The 21,894-nt window shown below is 45.5% G+C and overlaps 1 protein-coding gene and 1 non-coding gene across 12 annotated transcripts in view; both read right to left on the minus strand.

Annotated features, from left to right (window-relative positions):
• LOC139546920 (formin-like protein 2) overlaps positions 1-21,894 on the minus strand; it is a 78,498-nt gene that overhangs the window by 33,640 nt on the left and 22,964 nt on the right. For all 11 annotated transcript variants that reach the window (XR_011669284.1, XM_071355866.1, XM_071355867.1 and 8 more), the window contains exons 2-3: positions 10,680-10,763; positions 1,991-2,071 (exon numbers count right to left, since the gene is read on the minus strand). Coding sequence is in view for 10 of the 11 variants with exons in the window: in XM_071355866.1 (XP_071211967.1) it covers positions 1,991-2,071; positions 10,680-10,763 (165 nt within the window). In the remaining variant the exon portion in view is untranslated. The remainder of the gene's footprint in view (positions 1-1,990; positions 2,072-10,679; positions 10,764-21,894) is intronic.
• Positions 13,573-13,627, minus strand: LOC139547420 (U7 small nuclear RNA). The gene has a single exon (XR_011669491.1). It is a non-coding gene; the product is annotated as a U7 small nuclear RNA (small nuclear RNA).

Here is a 21,894-nt window from a genome sequence, read left to right on the forward strand (position 1 = left end):
GATAAACAGCCCAGGCGTTTGGACGTGAAAATAAACACAGGAGCCCAACCGCTCGTTGTCGAAAAAACGGAGACGTGTTTTAATAAGCGCTGTTGCCTCTCGCTGAAGGCCCGATTCCAGCCCGTGACAAACGGTTTCAATAAAGATGGAGGAAGATTATACTTTGGTCAGCGGTGTTAGACAAACAAAGACAGGGAGGGCTCGCTGCCTAAACGTATGCAGGCCCTGGAGTCAGTGAATGCGTCCAAAATGGCACCCTATCCCCTATATAGTGCACTACTGTTGACCAGAGCCCTATGGGACTCCCTATGGACCCTGGACAAAAGTAGACCACTATATAGGGAATAGGGTGCCATTTGGGATGCAGATAGTGTGTAATCAGCCATGGCAGTGCTAAGTGTTTACACCCTGAGAGAGAGTTAAACCTGGACCAGTCATTTCCGTCATCTGGGAGCCATCCTCCCGTTCACCATGCCAACATCCCAAATAGCACCCTATTCCCTATATAGTGCACTACTTTTGGCTCGGCTCTAGTCAAAAGTAGTGCACTATAGGGACTAGGGTGCCATTAGGGAGGAAGCCTAACCCTGCCCCATCCCACAATGCACTACTCCTCAGTCTTGCATCTGACCACAATATGAGCACTTGTTATCTACCATCCTCCTTCCTCTCTTTATTCTTCGCTATTCCTCGCTTCTCCTCTCCAGTGTTGCTCTTCATCATCCTCCTATTCTTCTTCTCCTTCATCTCCGTCTCCAGAGAGGAACGTTAGTCCTTCAGTCATGTTCTGTATCATCAGAGAGCCGACTACGGATGCGTCCCAAATGGCACCCCCATTCCCTTTGTCGTCCACTACTTTTGACCAGGGTCCATAGGGCTCTGGTCGAAAGTAGTGCACTGGAAAGGGAATAGGGTGCCATTTTGGGATACAACCCTAAGAGCGGGGCATGCTCTGAGGGAGACGTACGCCCCAAGCTTAGAAGGGACATCGATAATGCAGCCAGGGCTGCAGGAGTGCCAAAATACAAGGCGAGTCGCGATACAAGATGCATGACATGTTCTCTTTGCTTTTTCGATCGGGGAGAGACGAGGAACACACTTCAAAACTATGAAAAATTGAATACTCGAAACAATCCAACCTAGATTGTCACTAGTCAGCTAAGATGGGGGGGGGGGGGGGGGGCATAGGCAGATATTCTATCTCTGTAGCAGAAGTCACATCCATTGGCTGATCTAGAACTGCTTTCTTGCTCTCTTCACGCTCCCGTAGCATATGATGTCGCTCCGAAACCTTCAATCCAGTCGGTCAGCGTAATTTAATTATCTGGAGCAATTTGATGTCACTCTGGCAGAGTCGCTCGGCGCTAATTTGTTTTTATTACAGAGACAACTTTGTGGCCTCGTCCCAAATGCCAACATACTCCCTATAGAATTCCCTATATACCCTATGGGCCTTGGTCAAAAGTAGTGCACTATATAGGGAATCGGGCGACATTTGGAACGCATCCCATCGGGACAGCGGCACTATCTCCCTCCGCAAGCCTCTTCCTGTTGGCGAGGCCTGAACGCTGACTGACACTTTACTCTGGAAAACCTCGCCTCTCCAACTCCTTTGGCCAGAGAGTCAGCCTCAGCCGGTACTGGCTGCTTCCCTCCCCTAACACTACCACCGGCACCATATCATAACGCTCCTGTTAGCTATGGCTCCGCAAGGCCATGTTCACTCCCAGGGCCCACTACTTCTCAGGGCAACACAGCTGTACGGGGGGATACCCTGGGTCACATTCACTAGGAACGAAACGGAAGCAAAAGGGGCTAAATGGGAAGGGACTACGTGAACTTGTCCAATAAGAAACGTTTTTAGTTTTTACATTGTGACATGTTTTGCTACAAATGAATGTAACACTGTTGGTGTTGAGTTGAGAGGGGAAGGAAGAAGGCAAGAAGGCAGAGGAACAGTTGTCCGGGAAGAATCCACACTCTCCCTTACCTTCCTGGTGGCGGCCGGGTCCAGAAAGCCCCTCAGCTTCTGGATGTATGTGTGGGGGGGGTTCTTCACTTGGAATCGTTCCTGTGAGAGGGAGCGAGAGAGAAGAGAGAGAGGAGGAGACGGAGAGAACACAAAAACACAGATTACTTTCACCCTCATTCTGTAGTTACTCGGCTAACTGTGGAGGGTTAAAGGGGACATCTTTAACTGTCATTTGGTTTACTGGCGATTGTGACAAACTACTCCGCTCAAGCCTGAGGGCTAAACCACATCACTGTTGTTGATTTACACTCAGTAGACAAAACATTAAAAACGTGCTCTTTCCACGACATAAACCAGGTGAATCCAGACGAAAGCTATAATCCCATATTGATGTCACTTGTTAAATCCACTTCAATCAGTGTAGATGAAGGGGAGGAGACTGGTCAAAGAAGGGTTTTTAAGCCTTGAGACATCTGAGACATGGATTGTGTATGTGTGCCATTCAGAGGGTGTATGGGCAAGACAGAAAATGTAAGCGCCTTTGAACGGGTTATGGTAGTAGGTGCCAGACGCACCGGTTTGGGTTAATACCTACAACGCTGCTGGATTTTTCACACTCAACAGTTTCCCGTGCATATATCGCACTCTAATAAAAGGCCACAAGGTCATCACTCACAGCGGCTCCACTATCACAGACTCGTCAAATTAGGCTCGTTGGTCGAGGTGGATGTGTGGGCGTATAACGCAAAGGTCTAGCAACCCAAAGGTTGCATGTTTGAATCTCATCACGGACAACTTTGGCATTTTAGTTCATTAGCAACTTTGCAACTACTTAGCATGTTAGCTAACTCTTCCCCTAACCCTTTAAACTAACTTTTAATCCGGACCTTAACCCCTAACCTAACATAGTATATTATACTAAAGTAGTTGAATGTAATATATCATACTAAAGTAGTTGAATGTAATATATCATACTAAAGCAGTTGAACGTAATATATCATACTAAAGTAGTTGAACATAATATATCATACTAAAGCAGTTGAACGTAATATATCATACTAAAGTAGTTGAATGTAATATATCATACTAAAGCAGTTGAACGTAATATATCATACTAAAGCAGTTGAACGTAATATATCATACTAAAGCAGTTGAACATAATATATCATACTAAAGCAGTTGAACGTAATATATCATACTAAAGTAGTTGAATGTAATATATCATACTAAAGCAGTTGAACGTAATATATCATACTAAAGTAGTTGAACGTAATATATCATACTAAAGTAGTTGAATGTAATATATCATACTAAAGCAGTTGAACGTAATATATCATACTAAAGTAGTTGAACGTAATATATCATATTAAAGCAGTTGAACGTAATATATCATATTAAAGTAGTTGAACGTAATATATCATACTAAAGCAGTTGAATGTAATATATCATACTAAAGCAGTAGTTGATCATACTAAAGTAGTTGAATGTAATGTATCATACTAAAGTAGTTGAATGTAATATATCATACTAAAGCAGTTGAACGTAATATATCATACTAAAGTAGTTGAACATAATATATCATACTAAAGCAGTTGAACGTAATATACCATACTAAAGTAGTTGAATGTAATATATCATACTAAAGCAGTTGAATGTAATATATCATACTAAAGTAGTTGAATGTAATATATCATACTAAAGTAGTTGAATGTAATGTATCATACTAAAGTAGTTGAACATAATATATCATACTAAAGCAGTTGAACGTAATATACCATACTAAAGTAGTTGAATGTAATGTATCATACTAAAGTAGTTGAACGTAATATATCATACTAAATGGATCAAATCAAACTGGTGTGATCAAAACGTAGGATACTATACATATTATATTTTATGACCGCTATTACGTTGGTAGGCCAATGTAATGTAACCTAATGTAAAGTAACATATCATACTAAATGGAGTGGCACGGATTTTAGTAATATGTAATATGTTTGAGACCAGGTTGGCTACCATCTTGCCAGAGGTAGACTGTTGTGTCAGAGAGAGACAGTCTCCTCAGGTTTAATGATCTGGCATTAAACAAACCCAGGCAGACCACACCACACTGTCCTGATATCGAATGATTAGTTGTCGGCTCGTCTGTAGGTGACAGACAGGGTTCCATTCCAAATGGCAACCTATTCCCTTCACAGTGCACCACTTTTGACCAGAGCTTGTAGGACTGACTATGGTCAAAGTGGCCAGTACAGAAAGGTGATTAACTAGCCTACACAGCCCCAGATCCCAGATCAGAATCATCAGACTCTCATAGCTTTGTGTCTATGCCGGTGGGTGCCTTCGAAGGCTGTTCAGAGTGCATCTGTGACTGCTAAGAGCTCAGGACGCAGGCTGGCTGCCTTGTTTGCCCTGACCGACTGTCTGGGGCTGGCAGTAGGCAGCTTTTAGGCCATAATTTCCCCCACAGTCCTCCAAATTCACGTCAGAGGGATTAGCGGAGGCTTTGGATCACTCCGAACGGGAATGAGAATCACAAATCACACCAGAACCGGTACAGTGGCCAATAACATCGCTCAGAGCTCACTACATGTCGCTAGGCCATGTCAACCCGGGTCAGACATGCAGATTGTGTAAATCAGTAGCCTTGTCCCAAATGGCATCCTATTCCCTATCAAGTGCACTACATAGGTAATAGGATGGCATTTGGGAGGCAGCCTGAGCGTTGTGTTTATTTTGTGGGTGTTTGATCATCGCATTGCTGGCTGTGTGATGGTGCCGATGGCCTCGCCATTATATTCATCACCGCGCGAGTGAGTGCTGTTGCCTCTCAGTCACAATAACAGGAGAGAGGACAGCTCCATGCAGGAGAGGGAGCTTGACTTGCTGCTCCAATGAAAACAGCATGGTGTGCTTCCCAAATAGCACCCGTAGGGCTCTGGTCAAAAGTAGTGCACTGTAAAGGGAATAGTGTACGATTTTGGGATGGCCCCCCCGTTGTTGGTGACAGACAAGCTGCATATGTTGCTGGTAAAAGGACAGGGGGATATATGTGGCAGGCCATAGCGTACGGAAAGTATATGAGATTTATAGGGGGACATATAAAAGAGTTCCCTGCATGGTCTATGACAGCCATCTGTGGGAGGAGGATGGTGATCTGGAGTCCATCGGAGCTGTAGTAATAGTAGACTCCCTCCTCATCTCCTCTGCACCTGCAGCATGGGGCCCGAGTGGGATACTGCTGGGGGACGGGGAGACGGGGGGGTCGGGGGTTAATCGGGTGCAGTGCCAGCTGTGTTTGTAATATCCTGTGTGTGCTGTATAGCCACTAGATAAAGAGGAGGAGTGACTTCCTGGTAATTAGAACTGAGCTGCCATGTGAAGCCCCGAGTTCAAATCCTGCTGCAGTGCGGAATGGCGGAGAGGAGTCTCTCCCGAGTTCAAAGGGAGAGAGAACATACAACAATACTGGGCGGGCAGGCATCTATTAAATCATTACAATTCCACTATTAATGGAGAAGTTTATGTTTTATTTAACCAGGCAATTCAGTTAAGAACAAATTCTTATCTACAATGGCGGCCTAACCCGGCCAAATCCGGACGACGCTGGGCCAATTGTGCACGTGGGACTCCCAATCACGGCAGGTTGTGATACAGCCTGGAATCGAACGAAGGGTCTGTAGTGACGCTTCTAGCACTGAGATGCAGTGCCCTAGACCGCTGCGCCACTCGGGAGCCCAAAGTAAGCAAGCCTCTCTCTTCTCTGTTGCTGGATGAACGAGTTGAGAGGCAGAGATAGTTCCAGAGAGCGACAGCACTTCAATGGCTTTCCCTATCTAAAGGCTGAAGCTGCAAGCACCATTAATAACTCTCAAAACCATTGCTCAACATACCAGTCTCAACATTCCACCCACGTGGCATTGACAATCGGAGGAGCCAGACACGATGTCCCAAATGGCACCCTATTCCCTATATAGTGCACTTAAGTAGTGCATTATCGGGAATAGGGTGCAATTTGGGATGAAGCCATGATGTAGCTGAGAGAGGTCTACTGTGGGTCAAAGAAAGGCTCATTAGGCATTACATGATAAAGTCTCTGATGAGGATAATTGGACATTGGTCAATGCATCATGTTCTTCCTGCAGGCATACTTTAGAATAATCTCCTTTCCTTGTTTTCGTTGTGAGAAGAGCATCTTTAATATTTTATCCATCTTAATTGCCCTAACAAAGGTTGAATATTTCAACCCCCCTGAATGTTTTTTTTTCCTTCGGGAGAAATATTGTTCAAAGCTAATGTACCTGTCGGCCTTGTTTCTCTGGCTACCCCTCCGAACATCGCAGTTGCCATGGTTATATAACGAAATGAGCTGTTGTTGTAATATGACATGGAAAACATTTTATCCACACAACTCGGCTTTCACACGGGTTAGTTATTCTGATGGCAAACATGAACATGCAGAAGTCTATTTTTAGCAATGTGACCCAACTTTGTTTCCGCAAACAGCGAACAAAATGTTGGATCCCGCCTCGCTTCTCACTTCCAAAACTTTCCCCAGGACAGAATTCCATCAGGCGATCTTTAAACAGCTAACTGATCACTCTTCACAAGGAGGAGAGTCATTCTGAATCTATGTCCCGAATAAAAACCTGTTCCCTATAGGAGAGAGTGGGTTAAGTTGAGCCAAAGGGCTAAATTGAGCCACCCTTGTTTCTATGAAACCATACACAAAATAAACCATTTGACCAAAAAATATAAAATTTCATTGAGTCTGTGAAGGAAGAAAACACATGGATAAAAGTGGTAAGCAAGTTAGGTAAAAAAAAAAAAAGATTTTCACCACGTCACGTTCATTTATTGTGTTAGAGGTTTCATGATGCTTGTATCTAAACCAAAGTAGATCATTTTAAGATTGTACTATACATCAGTATAAGCTTCAATATGAGGTCCTAAACCTAACATGAAAGTGCATCCTTGTAGCTGTGTGGGCTAATATAGTCAAAATGTTTGCCTTAGGGTAAGTTGAACCAATAACCATGTAAATTAAGCCAATGGTTGAGCCAATGGCAAGTTGAGCAAATTGAAGTGTTTTCTTCACAGGCGTAATGCAAGGCATGAGGTAACAACAGAGCCTGGACTATCTTAAAAGTGCTAAAAAATATATGCTTAAAATGATTAAAAGACAACAAAAAAAGCGATTGCAATCGTGTTGAAATGTGTTTTGGAAATAAAGATAGACATGGTTTAAATCAAATCAAATCAAATCAAATCAAATTTTATTAGTCACATACACATGGTTAGCAGATGTTAATGCGAGTGTAGCGAAATGCTTGTGCTTCTAGTTCCGACAATGCAGTAATAACGACAAGTAATCTAACCTAACAATTCCACAACTACTACCTTATACACACACACAAGTGTAAAGGGATAAAGAATATGTACATAAAGATATATGAATGAGTGGTGGTACAGAACGGCATAGGCAAGATGCAGTAGATGGTATAGAGTACGGTATATACATATGAGATGAGTACTGTAGGGTATGTAAACATAAAGTGGCATAGTTTAAAGTGGCTAGTGGTACATGTATTACATAAAGATGGCAAGATGCAGTAGATGATATAGAGTACAGTATATACATATACATATGAGATGGGTAATGTAGGGTATGTAAACATTATATTAAGTGGCATTGTTTAAAGTGGCTAGTGGTACATTTTTACATAATTTCCATCAATTCCCATTTTTAAAGTGGCTGGAGTTGAGTCAGTATGTTGGCAGCGGCCGCTAAATGTTAGTGGTGGCTGTTTAACAGTCTGATGGCCTTGAGATGAACTTGGTAGAGCTTGTAAATGACTGTTCAGTCTCTCGGTCCCTGCTTTGATGCACCTGTACTGACCTCGCCTTCTGGATGATAGCGGGGTGAACAGGCAGTGGCTTGGGTGGTTGTTGTCCTTGATGATCTTTATGGCCTTCCTGTGACATCGGGTGGTGTAGGTGTCCTGGAGGGCAGGTAGTTTGCCCCCGGTGATGCGTTCTGCAGACCTCACTACCCTCTGGAGAGCCTTACGGTTGTGGGCGGAGCAGTTGCCGTACCAGGCGGTGATACAGCCCGACAGGATGCTCTCGATTGTGCATCTGTAGAAGTTTGTGAGTGCTTTTGGTGACAAGCCGAATTTCTTCAGCCTCCTGAGGTTGAAGAGGCGCTGCTGCGCCTTCTTCACAACGCTGTCTGTGTGGGTGGACCAATTCAGTTTGTCCGTGATGTGTACACCGAGGAACTTAAAACTTTCCACCTTCTCCACTACTGACCCGTCGATGTGGATAGGGGGGTGCTCCCTCTGCTGTTTCCTGAAGTCCACAATCATCTCCTTTGTTTTGTTGACGTTGAGTGTGAGGTTATTTTCCTGACACCACACACCGAGGGCCCTCACCTCCTCCCTGTAGGCCGTCTCGTCGTTGTTGGTAATCAAGCCTACCACTGTAGTGTCATCCGCAAACTTGATGATTGAGTTGGAGGCGTGCATGGCCACGCAGTCGTGGGTGAACAGGGAGTACAGGAGAGGGCTCAGAACGCACCCTTGTGGGGCCCCAGTGTTGAGGATCAGCGGGGTGGAGATGTTGTTACCTACCCTCACCACCTGGGGGCGGCCCGTCAGGAAGTCCAGGACCCAGTTGCACAGGGCGGGGTCGAGACCCAGGGTCTCGAGCTTGATGACGAGTTTGGAGGGTACTATGGTGTTAAATGCTGAGCTGTAATCGATGAACAGCATTCTCACATAGGTATTCCTCTTGTCCAGATGGGTTAGGGCAGTGTGCAGTGTGGTTGCGATTGCGTCGTCTGTGGACCTATTGGGTCGGTAAGCAAATTGGAGTGGGTCTAGGGTGTCCGGTAGGGTGGAGGTGATATGGTCCTTGACTAGTCTCTCAAAGCACTTCATGATGACGGAAGTGAGTGCTACGGGGCGGTAGTCGTTTAGCTCAGTTACCTTAGCTTTCTTGGGAACAGGAACAATGGTGGCCCTCTTGAAGCATGTGGGAACAGCAGACTGGGATAAGGATTGATTGAATATGTCCGTAAACACACCAGCCAGCTGGTCTGCGCATGCTCTGAGGACGCGGCTGGGAATGCCGTCTGGGCCTGCAGCCTTGCGAGGGTTAACACGTTTAAATGTTTTACTCACCTCGGCTGCAGTGAAGGAGAGCCCGCAGGTTTTGGTAGCGGGCCGTGTCAGTGGCACTGTATTGTCCTCAAAGCGGGCAAAAAAGTTATTTAGCCTGTCTGGGAGCAAGACATCCTGGTCCGCGACGGGGCTGGTTTTCTTTTTGTAATCCGTGATAGACTGTAGACCCTGCCACATACCTCTTGTGTCTGAGCTGTTGAATTGCGACTCTATTTTGTCTCTGTACTGGGACTTAGCCTGTTTGATTGCCTTGCGGAGAGAATAGCTACACTGTTTGTATTCGGTCATGTTTCCGGTCACCTTGCCCTGGTTAAAAGCAGTGGTTCGCGCTTTCAGTTTCACCGGCAGTGGTAATATTTAATTCAGTACAGAAACTTGTAGGCGGCTTAATTTACCGTCCCGCGGCTCAACTTACGCCATACCCGGGGAGACCACTGTTTTTCTACAAGTTATGTTTTCAAAACTGTAATGTTAACATGAATTCGGAATATTTCTAGGGATACACAACATCCTGAAATATATGAAGAAATCTTTGTTAGAACGAATACTATATTTTCCTTGACGGAGTGATACGGCGTGTAAAAAAATGGCACAACTTACCCCACTCTCCCCTGTAGTACACTAGTTTTGACCAGAACCCTATGGTACATGGACAAACATAGTACACTAAACAGGGAATATGGAGCCGTTGAGAAATGCCAGACGACTTCACATCACTTGATGTGTGACACTGACAGGAATATTAACTCTGGTCACAATTCAAAAACGTCTAAACACATTTAAACGACCAGGCAGCAAATTGCATATTCTGCCCACTTCCCCACTCTGTCTATTGTGTTCAGGGAGGCTGCGTATCAATGGTATCCTTAGCCTGAGCGAGTGCTTGGTGGTCCCTCTCTCCCTCTCGTCTTTTCACTCTGCTCAGGGAAGCAGAAAACACACTGGTTGCATCCCAAATGGCACCCTATTCCCTATATAGTGCACTACTTCTGACCAGAGCCCTACTCGGGCTGCTGAACACACCGGGAAACCCCTGTCATTCTTCCCTCCACTCACTGGAGAGAGTGAATGTACTGCTTTCTACAGAATCATCTGCACCCCAGCAGGGCCACCTCACCAACTTGACCAGCTAGGTGAGGACTTGGGGGACCGAGGGCCCTACTGGACAATGGGAGCAGTGGGAGACCAATTGTACATGGGCAAAGGGATCGACACACACACACAGAGTGCCCTATCAATTGTTTAGACTAGTGACGAGACGGAAATGGACCAGCCATACGGCAGTTCGAGCAAATGCCAGATGGGCTGGTCCATCTTTAGCCAAGTGTGCCGGTCAAATTGAGGGTTTTTGCACAAAATTATAATTGTTTAGCTAATAATGGGGATCTAGGGGAAAAAATGGGCCGATGTGTTTGAAATGTTGATTTCTGGTCCAAGTCCGTCCCTGACTGTCACACCGGACATTAGATTCTAAACTAGGACATTGTGAACAGGTTAATGAAGATGAGTAAACACTATCCCACCTGATCACAGATAAGTTCCCACTTCTTCTCGTTGTCGTACTGCCGCAATAGTCGCGCTTTGTCTGGAGGAAGGTTCATAGAGTTCTGAAAGAGAAACAGAGAAACATCGCAATTATAAAATGTACGAAACGTCCACCCAAAATGGCAGATGCCACTGTCAGATCTACGTCCCAAGTGGCACCCTATTCCCTGTATAGTGCACTACTTTTGACCAGAGCCCTATGGTTAAGGGGTGACAGAGTGTCTCCCCCTACTAAGGAGTCTGACTCTGGGGCTAGGGGAGGATAACCAAATATAACCCCTGTCTGTAGTCTGTAGTCTCTCTCTCTCTCTCTCTCTCTGTCTGTCTGTCTGTCTGTCTGTCTGTCTGTCTGTCTGTCTGTCTGTCTGTCTGTCTGTCTGTCTGTCTGTCTGTCTGTCTGTCTGTCTGTCTGTCTGTCTGTCTGTCTGTCTGTCTGTCTGTCTGTCTGTCTGTCTGTCTGTCTGTCTGTCTGTCTGTCTGTCTGTCTGTCTGTCTGTCTGTCTGTCTGTCTGTCTGTCTGTGTGTGTGTGTGTGTGTGTGTGTGTGTGTGTGTGTGTGTGTGTGTGTGTGACAAGCCTCTCTTCACCCCTCTGTTATAACAAGCAGCATGAAGCACCACTTAATCCCCAAGGCACAGCACCATGAGTGTTTGGAGCTGCGTGTGTCATCATTCTGTGGGATTGCATTTTATGCACACAAACATGCAACCGGCGGGATCACATACTGACAGAGTAAGATAGGGGTGGGAGGCAGTACGGGAGTGGTTGGATTAGTCTACCCAGTGTTACGTCCTCATTGACAGAAATTCAAACTCCTTTTTGGCGTTGAAATGGGTTCTCTGCAATCGGCTATGGTTGTCTCACATGCAGTATGTCATCTTAGATTTAACCAACGTTATTTTAGCTAAACCCCTCAATAAAACAAACTGTAAACATCCAACTGAATTGTTTAGCCACTAAGACAACTTTCTACTTCGTTTTGTTTGGTAATTGGGATCTCAAACAAAAAGCTACTTTGTTAGGAGGATTTGAAAGTGACTTGCAGCAGACAGTAATGTGTTGTATTAGAGGCTTACTATTCAACACCCATGTGTTGGTTACATGTGTAAAGTGTGTGTGTGTGTGTGTGTGTGTGTGTGTGTGTGTGTGTGTGTGTGTGTGTGTGTGTGTGTGTGTGTGTGTGTGTGTGTGTGTGTGTGTGTGTGTGTGTGTGTGTGTGTGTGTGTGTGTGTGTGTTGGTTAAACTGCTACATGTGTAAAAACAAGACCTCCATCATCCATTGCACAACCCCTTTCTTTTTCCGTTCGCTCGCCCTACTTTCAAATAACATCTGCTTCATGTAACGTTCCCCCCAAAGACTGCAGTTGTCTCGTTTTGGCCCCGGCCCCGACTATACCCTACCCACAAGTGCATTCGAAAAGACTGAAACAATTAGCTGGTGCTCAAATCGCACCACCCACCCAAATTCACGGGGCAGCACACGTACACTCACTGACGCACACAAAACACACGTGACCATAACATTTCCAAATACTCAGAAACAACACATTTTATATAAATGGGTTAGGCTACAACCTATTCTTTCGAAATGAAAACTACACTTTAAACAAATAACCTAGATTTGGTAGAACATGTTTCGTTTCGTTCGAGTGATTGTCAGTCTGTGTTGTGAAACACAACCAAATAATTAATGGGCAATTCCACAGTAACAGAACGATGCTAAGGCTTTTCACTTTCAAATATATGTCAAACAATAACCAATGATTGCAATGTTAAACAAACCGTACAACACTATGCATAGAGTTGTACGGCTTGTTTACTTTGCAATCATTGGTTTATGTTTTGTTTGACATACATTTAAAAGTTTTGAGTGTCTGCATCATTCTGTTACTGTGGAATAGCCCACTATGACTGTTGGACATGTCTCAGTTATAAACACAGGCTACCAGTGGTGCAGAGCGAATGTTTTCCACTGCTTAAGGAAGAAAAAAATTGGCAATTTTACAGTGTACAGTTTCGGGTTCTTTTTTCTCCGTTTTAATTGGCAGGATCATCTATCAATGTGTGTTCAGCACTGGGTCCGGGCCCTATGTTTTTCCGTCACAGAATTTTCCAGATTCGCAGGGCGACGAGTGCGACTGTAAGACGGATGGAGAATATCCTGGGACTGTGTCGTTTTCCATGACCGAGTGAAACCAGGATACAGTCGGGAGACGGAGAGTAACCCCGTGTCTCAATCTAAGCAATATGTGTGTGTAAGGGCCTGAGAGACACAGCAGGCATCAGGGTTGGGAAGGAAGGTGATGACATGCCAAGTGTTCCCTGAAAAAAAAAAAAATGCAATTCTCTTATTCAACAACCGAAGACATAAAGGGATAGGCCAGTGTTCAACATCCTTCCCAAAATGCATACAACCGGATCGAAATGACCATGCATAACACGAGATCAATTTGCCATACAGGCTTAACTTTACTGTAGGGAACCAGTAACTGGGGAAGATATCGTCTGGTCAAAAATCGTGTACTTTATAGGGAATATTGTGCTATTTGGGACAGGCGCAAAATTCAATCGTGTGGGCTTCATGTGCAAAAACACTACACTGAATAATACCGTAGTATTTACCGTAGTGTTTTTGCGGATATGAGTGTAGTATACTGTAGTATTCACTGTAGTGTTTTTGCAAACATTACTGTAGTACACTGTAGTATTTACTAAAATGTTTTTACAGACATTACTGTAGTATACTGTAGTATTCACTGTAGTGTTTTTGCAGACATTACTGTAGTATACTGTAGTATTTACTATAGTGTTTTTGTTTTATTATTTTTTGTTTCATTATCTTTTTTTTTTTATTAGCTTGTGTTACTTTGTTTGGGCTTTCTCCTTGAGGAAATCTACTGGACAAATACTAAAAGAGCAAATTGTCCATAACCTGTAAGTAGGTAGGACTGGGGTCTGAACAGCTAGGTTCAGGGCTTCTGCTCTTTTCTATAACCTGTAAGTAGGTAGGACTGGGGTCTGAACAGCTAGGTTCAGGGCTTCTGCTCTTTTCTATAACCTGTAAGTAGGTAGGACTGGGGTCTGAACAGCTACGTTCAGGACTTCTGCTCTTTTCTATAACCTGTAAGTAGGTAGGACTGGGGTCTGAACAGCTGGGTTCAGGGCTTCTGCTCTTTTCTATAACCTGTAAGTAGGTAGGACTAGGGTCTGAACAGCTAGGTTCAGGGCTTCTGCTCTTTTCTGTAACCTGTAAGTAGGTAGGACTGGGGTCTGAACAGCTGGGTTCAGGGCTTCTGCTCTTTTCTATAACCTGTAAGTAGGTGGGACTGGGGTCTCAACGGCTAGGTTCAGGGCTTCTGCTCTTTTCTATAACCTGTAAGTAGGTAGGACTGGGGTCTGAACAGCTGGGTTCAGAGCTTCTGCTCTTTTCTATAACCTGTAAGTAGGTAGGACTGGGGTCTCAACGGCTAGGTTCAGAGCTTCTGCTCTTTTCTATAACCTGTAAGTAGGTAGGACTGGGGTCTGAACAGCTAGGTTCAGGGCTTCTGCTCTTTTCTATAAGCTGTAAGTAGGTAGGACTGGGGTCTGAACAGCTAGGTTCAGGGCTTCTGCTCTTTTCTATAACCTGTAAGTAGGTGGGACTGGGGTCTGAACAGCTAGGTTCAGGGCTTCTGCTCTTTTCTATAACCTGTAAGTAGGTAGGACTGGGGTCTGAACAGCTAGGTTCAGGACTTCTGCTCTTTTCTATAACCTGTAAGTAGGTAGGACTGGGGTCTGAACAGCTAGGTTCAGGGCTTCTGCTCTTTTCTATAACCTGTAAGTAGGTAGGACTGGGGTCTGAACAGCTAGGTTCAGGACTTCTGCTATTTTCTATAACCTGTAAGTAGGTAGGACTGGGGTCTGAACAGCTGGGTTCAGGACTTCTGCTCTTTTTTATAACCTGTAAGTAGGTAGGACTGGGGTCTGAACAGCTAGGTTCAGGACTTCTGCTCTTTTCTATAACCTGTAAGTAGGTAGGACTGGGGTCTGAACAGCTAGGTTCAGGACTTCTGCTCTTTTCTATAACCTGTAAGTAGGTAGGACTGGGGTCTGAACAGCTAGGTTCAGGACTTCTGCTCTTTTCTATAACCTGTAAGTAGGTAGGACTGGGGTCTGAACAGCTGGGTTCAGGACTTCTGCTCTTTTCTATAACCTGTAAGTAGGTAGGACTGGGGTCTGAACAGCTAGGTTCAGGACTTCTGCTCTTTTCTATAACCTGTAAGTAGGTAGGACTGGGGTCTGAACAGCTAGGTTCAGGACTTCTGCTCTTTTCTATAACCTGTAAGTAGGTAGGACTGGGGTCTGAACAGCTAGGTTCAGGACTTCTGCTCTTTTCTATAACCTGTAAGTAGGTAGGACTGGGGTCTGAACAGCTAGGTTCAGGACTTCTGCTCTTTTCTATAACCTGTAAGTAGGTAGGACTGGGGTCTGAACAGCTGGGTTCAGGACTTCTGCTCTTTTCTATAACCTGTAAGTAGGTAGGACTGGGGTCTGAACAGCTAGGTTCAGGACTTCTGCTCTTTTCTAAAACCTGTAAGTAGGTAGGACTGGGGTCTGAACAGCTAGGTTCAGGGCTTCTGCTCTTTTCTATAACCTGTAAGTAGGTAGGACTGGGGTCTGAACAGCTAGGTTCAGGACTTCTGCTCTTTTCTATAACCTGTAAGTAGGTAGGACTGGGGTCTGAACAGCTAGGTTCAGGGCTTCTGCTCTTTTCTATAACCTGTAAGTAGGTAGGACTGGGGTCTGAACAGCTAGGTTCAGGACTTCTGCTCTTTTCTATAACCTGTAAGTAGGTAGGACTGGGGTCTGAACAGCTGGGTTCAGGACTTCTGCTCTTTTCTATAACCTGTAAGTAGGTAGGACTGGGGTCTGAACAGCTAGGTTCAGGACTTCTGCTCTTTTCTATAACCTGTAAGTAGGTAGGACTGGGGTCTGAACAGCTGGGTTCAGGGCTTCTGCTCTTTTCTATAACCTGTAGGGAACACAATATACGGTCTATACTTGGCATGTAGGTTTCTCACTCATGGGTGGCAGTAATTGGGATATGGGGGAGGGGAATAGCATATCAATACAGTGTGTAGTACAGTATTCTACAGTATTTACAAAATTATATAGTCAGTACTATACATGATCGAGGGATACTACAGAGTTCTACAGTAAACGGTAGTATTTTTTTCTCATGGTGATGGCTGCTGGGGAAAAGGCCATGTGAGGATACAACACAAGCACTCGTCTGCCTACTAGCTTGCCATGCCCTCACTGTCTCCCACCACTGTGCGAACAGAACATTACATTAGTATTCAGTAGGAGCACTGAGACAAGCAGCCTGCTGACTGGAGGGAACTGGAGGCAACTGAGCTCCATCGACTGTCTGGCCAGGAACCAGACTGCTAACATTGCTAGCTAGTAGCTACCCCCCTTTCTTTCCCTAAGCACATTAAAAGGGAACACTAGACCTGAGCAGCCCGTCACAATAAAGTGACATAAACCCGCAAGCAGTGGCCAGCGTATTAAACACACAGAGCCACTGAAACGCAACCCCTATACATCAATCAGATGACATGCTCGAATTAGGGAGGCGAAACAATTAATGAAAGTTAATTCCTCCTTCCTGCTGCCTTGTTATGTTTGGAGCCCGGCAGTAGCCCTTGGCCCCCGGGACAGATGGATTTGTGGCAGTGTCACTGACGTAGGTGCAGTAGTGCAGACTGCTGGCTGGCTGACTTAGTGCTGCACGCTCGGCCCTGTGGGCTAGCTTCCTGTCCTTGGTGACGCTCCAACTCAAGCAGAGGCCACTTCTAGCACCTTTATACACCCACCCCCTTCCCCCTAATGAGCTGTGACATGCTCTTATAGCGCCCGGTTCGGGTTTCCCTCATCGGAGGCTACGGGAGAAAGTGTGCGTGTATGGACGGGGTGTTGTTGACTGGTGAGAGGAGAGGAACAGCCTCGCAACTCCACTTGACCCCCTCTCTCACCTACAAAATGGATGACCATCCTCAGTTCAGTAACATGCTCAATTTGTGGGCCAACTGAAGTGGCTTGTGGAGAACAGACTGCAATAGCCCTTGCTAATATGTTAGGCCCCTATTTAGGCATTGCATGCCTAAATAGCCTAGCTATTGAGATAGAAACAACACTAATGGTTGTTTTATGAGCAGTGAGACACACATAGGTCGTAGTGTTATGTACGCCTAGACATTTACGGACAAAATATTGGCCAATAAACTTTGACGTGAACTTTATAGTCAAAATAAAATATGCCCAACAGGGATGTCATTGCACTACTCTTTTAATTGGCTCCTGGTGTTGTGAAGTAGCCTACCGTAGTCAACACAATCTGCATTGCACAAGTTAAAAAATAGTCTTGAACAAACTGAAAGGCAGAGATAGCTCATTCGGCAGAACGAAACGTGTCATCTCTTGGCCTTCCTGGTTGATGACCTGAGGTATTTTCTGTACACTGTAAACAAGGCTGGTCTTCCTCTCCAGCTTCTAAAAGGGTCTAACATGTTCGCTAACATCTAGGCATACATGGTCCGTTCAGTAGTAGCAATTTGGTGTGAATGTGTCTTCTCTGAGGAAGATAGATCCAATCCAAGGACACATTCAGCCTCGTGAAAACATACGGGTCTGTGAAGACCTACTTCATACTACCGAATTGGGAAATCCACCGCTGAGAATAGGAGCCTATTGGTGAAGGACATTCTCCTTTTGAACTCCTGGCTAACAACTAGAAATGTGATGGATATCCAGCAGCCCTGTCCCGCGTGGCACATAAAACACACGATGTGGACAACCTTCGCGAAATACACATTCTCTGTGTTTGGACGGGAAATACAGTCCCCTCCGTGCACCGCGAATGAGGACCTCCATTGACTAACGACCCCATCACCTTTAAATAAACAGCCCAGATATTGATTTAAACTCAGTGTGCCATACAGACCACAGACACAGGGGACCGAGCAGGAGCTCTGCGCCAGCCTCCCATTACATGACTCATACAGGCCAGGCAGACAGACAGGCAGACAGACAGGCGGCACTTGGCTCAAACCTTCCACCTCCCTCCACCACCTCCCTCGAGGTCCAAGGGAAATTGCCTCCGACAGCTACAACAACAACAAAAAACACGATTTATTGAATTTATTTGCTTCATTCGCTGTCGTCACAGACCAGCGGAGAACCTTCACCGAACATGGGCTATGTCTTCACTTTGAGATAGGCTATGTCAATTAGGCTAATTCATTTCTCGGCTTGGAAGAGTGAGTCAAGCTTTTCAAAGGTGAAAAAATCTGAAACAGGGCGTTGAAAAAAACAGTATGCCAACAGCCAACTCATTTGTGCCAACTTCTTACATAGCCATGTGATTAGTCTATAAAAGAGTCAACTTGGGAACTCTGATCGCAACCTTACTGAACACACTGGTAAATCATAGGAAAATGACTGAGGCCCAGAAGGAAGTTCAACAGCGTCTGTCTATTTCTGACAGGGATCATTAACCTCGTCTTTAAGAGGACAGTGACATCCTCAGTCTACACCCGATTGCCAGCTCTGAGTTCCCCTCTAGAAAAACACCTGCGAGTCATGCAAATATGTCAAAAGTAATAAATAAAAACACCTGTTGGGTAATGGAACTAATTAACTGGCCATGCAACATTCAACACATATATTTATTTGTTATATCAAGACAATCTAACCCTTAATATAACTTCCAAAAATGCTTCAAAGCATAGTTAGCCGGGCGTAGTACGAGTCATTTAGACGCTCAGATGAACTTTTTACACGGACAACAAATGATTGAGAAGATACAAAAAGTGTCTGCAATGCAGCATCTCTCCCCGCCCGTGTCCCCTCAGATCATTCCTTTGCCTCGATTGATAAGACCCAGGGGACTGTCTAACTACAATGAGGGATAGCGCATGCTCCTCTCTCCTCCTGCCCTCCTGTCACTGATCCAGGACCTGTCAGATGATCTTCTGGACTGCTGGGCCCTCCTACCCGCCTACAGTCCAACCATGAGATCCAGGCCCGCATCCACTGCATGCAATAGTGTCAGGAAGATCCAGGGACCTGTAGTATAGTTGTAGTATACCAGTAGTATTTTGTAATACAGCTGTAGTATAGCTGTGGAATAGTACAGACTAGGAGAGCGTACTGGAGGCTTTTCTGATCTGCATGGTTTGGCGAGATGGCTGTGCTCTTTGTTCAGCTGTCGCACAGACGCACACACAGCACTGAATCTGGGACTGGAGTGGGCTCCTCTTCAGCCAGCCAGCCAGGCCTCTCCGCTTGGCTTTCTCACATGACTCTATTTCCTCAGCGTTTCCTGAGCCGCGTATCCAGTCTGCTTTTCTCCGGGCCAGGGCCGACATGAGAATGCTTTCCCAGCCGAGGCGAAGGCAGAGTGGGTTGGATCAGCGCCGTGCTGTGCACACACGGCCAGACAGTGTGAGGGGCTAAACCCACAAGAGAGGAGAACGCTGATGACACGACGCCCGCTAATCAAATTCCATTCCGTTGCATAATAGAACAATCAAAGCGATCGGCTCTCATCTCTGTTGGCTTTTTGACTAAACAGTCTGTAGACCACAACATGCACTTTGATTCTGTAGAAAGTCAATTCCGGTATCGACGAGTTGACGTAGTAACAATAATCTAAGAGTTGCTCAACATACGGTGCGTGCCGTGCTCTCTCAGACGGTCAGACACACGTGGCTGCAACAGTCGGGTCATAATAGTGTGGATGACAGCCAGAGCCATCAGGCGGCACTTCGCTGTCCCTCCCTCAGGAGTTCCCTCCACTCTGGCCCTCCCTCCAGTAACCCAGTCTGTCTGTGTGTCCTTGCCAAGCCCAGCCAAGCGTCCTCCCCTCATTAGCGCAGTGTGGCTCCCATAATCCTCCAGTCTGAATTATGTGGGGGCACAGGTGTCCCTCGTCTGTCCTCAGATTAGCCGTGTAATCCCAGAGGACCCCCTGCCCGGCCCCTGGCTCTGCCCCTGACCTAGCCCACCACAACCACCCACCTCCATGACGGGATACTGCATATGTTTGGAGAGGTGTTCACAGGAATGTGAGCCAAACAAACAAACGTAGAGACATTTGCTGCAAGTCTGCCTCATCATAACATTGTCATGTTAATATGATACTGTAGCCTACTTGGCAACTTAATATTTTTCCACACATTTCAAGAATGTCAACTTATAATGTAGGCTATATCCTCCTTTGTCTCAACTTCCATGCCCAGAACATGCTCCCAGGTGAATAGGTGTCTGCCAGGGTGCTATTCCAAGCTGAATGCCAATGAGCCGACTACGTTACATAAACTGCCTGAGTGTCCCTGTTTGAAAAAGAGTTCCGAAAATATCAGAATCAGAATACGAGAAACATTGTTGAATGGATTAAAGTTGTCAAACAACAAAAACAAGAGCTCAAGTTGTGGAAGTGTGTCTGTCTCCACACTAGGTGGGAATCCATTTCAATCCCAATCAATAGAAGACAGTTTTGACACACATACTTATGGTCCTGTACAATTTGAAATCGACAACATCAATGACACTTTGCTTGAAATGGGGAGCGCACCGCGATGAAGTTCACGACTGGTAATTCCAACCCTTCATCTTTTTAGGCATCCTAATCCGCTTTGTTCTATTTCTACGTCATCCCAAAGACGCGGCACAACACGGCGCCGCATAAACCACCGTCTAACCGTGGTCATACATCAGCAGCATTAGGCTGGCGGTTTGACACTTCACGGCTACTACTCTGTGCGCTTCTGCGTAGCAATTACATCAGCCGCCCCCTGATATAGAGTCTGGCTGGCCAAACAGCACGGTTAAAAAGTAATTTTTACATCAGAAGACAAGATGTGATCCAACTAGCCTTCTCAGCTTGGCTCATTGACCTCATTGACCTCTCATTGACCTCAAAGCAAGTCATTTTCGAAACCTGGTAATCAACTTTAATGGCACCACTACCTCATTGACTACAGGTTCTTCAAAGCCTCCCGCTCACTCTGGTAGGAGTCATGTGGGCAGAGGAGAGGCAGATTTAACTCTGTGAACTCTTGGTCAACACAGACTCACATTGATGAAGCCTGCAGGAATCACAGTTGAAAATTGCCTGGGCATTTCATTAGCCCTCGGTAAGTGATTCATTTGACGACTTATGGGCCTGGTTACTTCTTAAGCAATGTTCTAAAGTGCTAAACTGACATGGACTTCAGCCAATTGGGTTACGGGCTCATAATATGTTGGCGCAACAATGGATGGCTGACCAAGCAGTGATGCCTGATCTTTACAAAGGAGCTTTCTGGGAAATATTTATTCTCTAGGCAATGAATAGGCCAATACCTGCTATTCGTAGACTTACTATCAAACGAGTGTCTAAAATGTCTAGGCTAAGTTTGACGTGACTCTTGCATGCAGTCACCTTCGTGAAGCCGAGAAGCATCCACCTCAGGATCTGATCGCAGTGACCTGATCGGCACCCTGGAGTTTCGGATCAGACTGCTCAGGCCCAGGGGTCTGCCTCTACTTTATCATATCAGATAGCCCAAGACATAGCAGTTTACTGCTGGTTAAACAGGCCCAGCCTCCACAGAGCCTTGGACTCTAACACGGGGCCAGTCTGGGAGCCATTAAGACTCTAGGCAGTACGAGTCACATCCCAGGGAGGGAACATTCCTGACATGGTCCACACCGTGGGTGGCAAGGCTTTCAACCGAGACACTGCTCACTCGTGACCAACCACGGCCGTTTGGGTTTCATTTGGGGAAAGTGAAGACACTTTGTGATTTTTGACTGGGTTGTTAAGAGTGTAACTTCCAGGGGAAATGGCAACTCTTTTTATATCCGCCAGTCACCTGGACACAGTTTTCGACCTGAAACTTTGATTTAAAACAATGAGATGGTTATAGAACAAGCCTTTATTCGGCACATGGTTACAATCTATTGATAAAATATCAGTTGAGATTTAGAGCAATGCGTTCGTTTCTTATTTAATCTGAGTAGGTGGCAAATCAACACTACGCATCTTCGTCCTGTTCATCTAACCAGTCCTGATACCCCTCTAAGGGGCGTCTGGTTTGAGTGTGGGCTTCGGTTCAGACATAAGAACTGCTAAATAGTTTCTCTTTCAGGCACAACTGTGAGGAT

The sequence above is a fragment of the Salvelinus alpinus genome, chromosome 20 (genome assembly GCF_045679555.1).
Source record: "Salvelinus alpinus chromosome 20, SLU_Salpinus.1, whole genome shotgun sequence".
Lineage (NCBI taxonomy): Eukaryota > Metazoa > Chordata > Actinopteri > Salmoniformes > Salmonidae > Salvelinus > Salvelinus alpinus.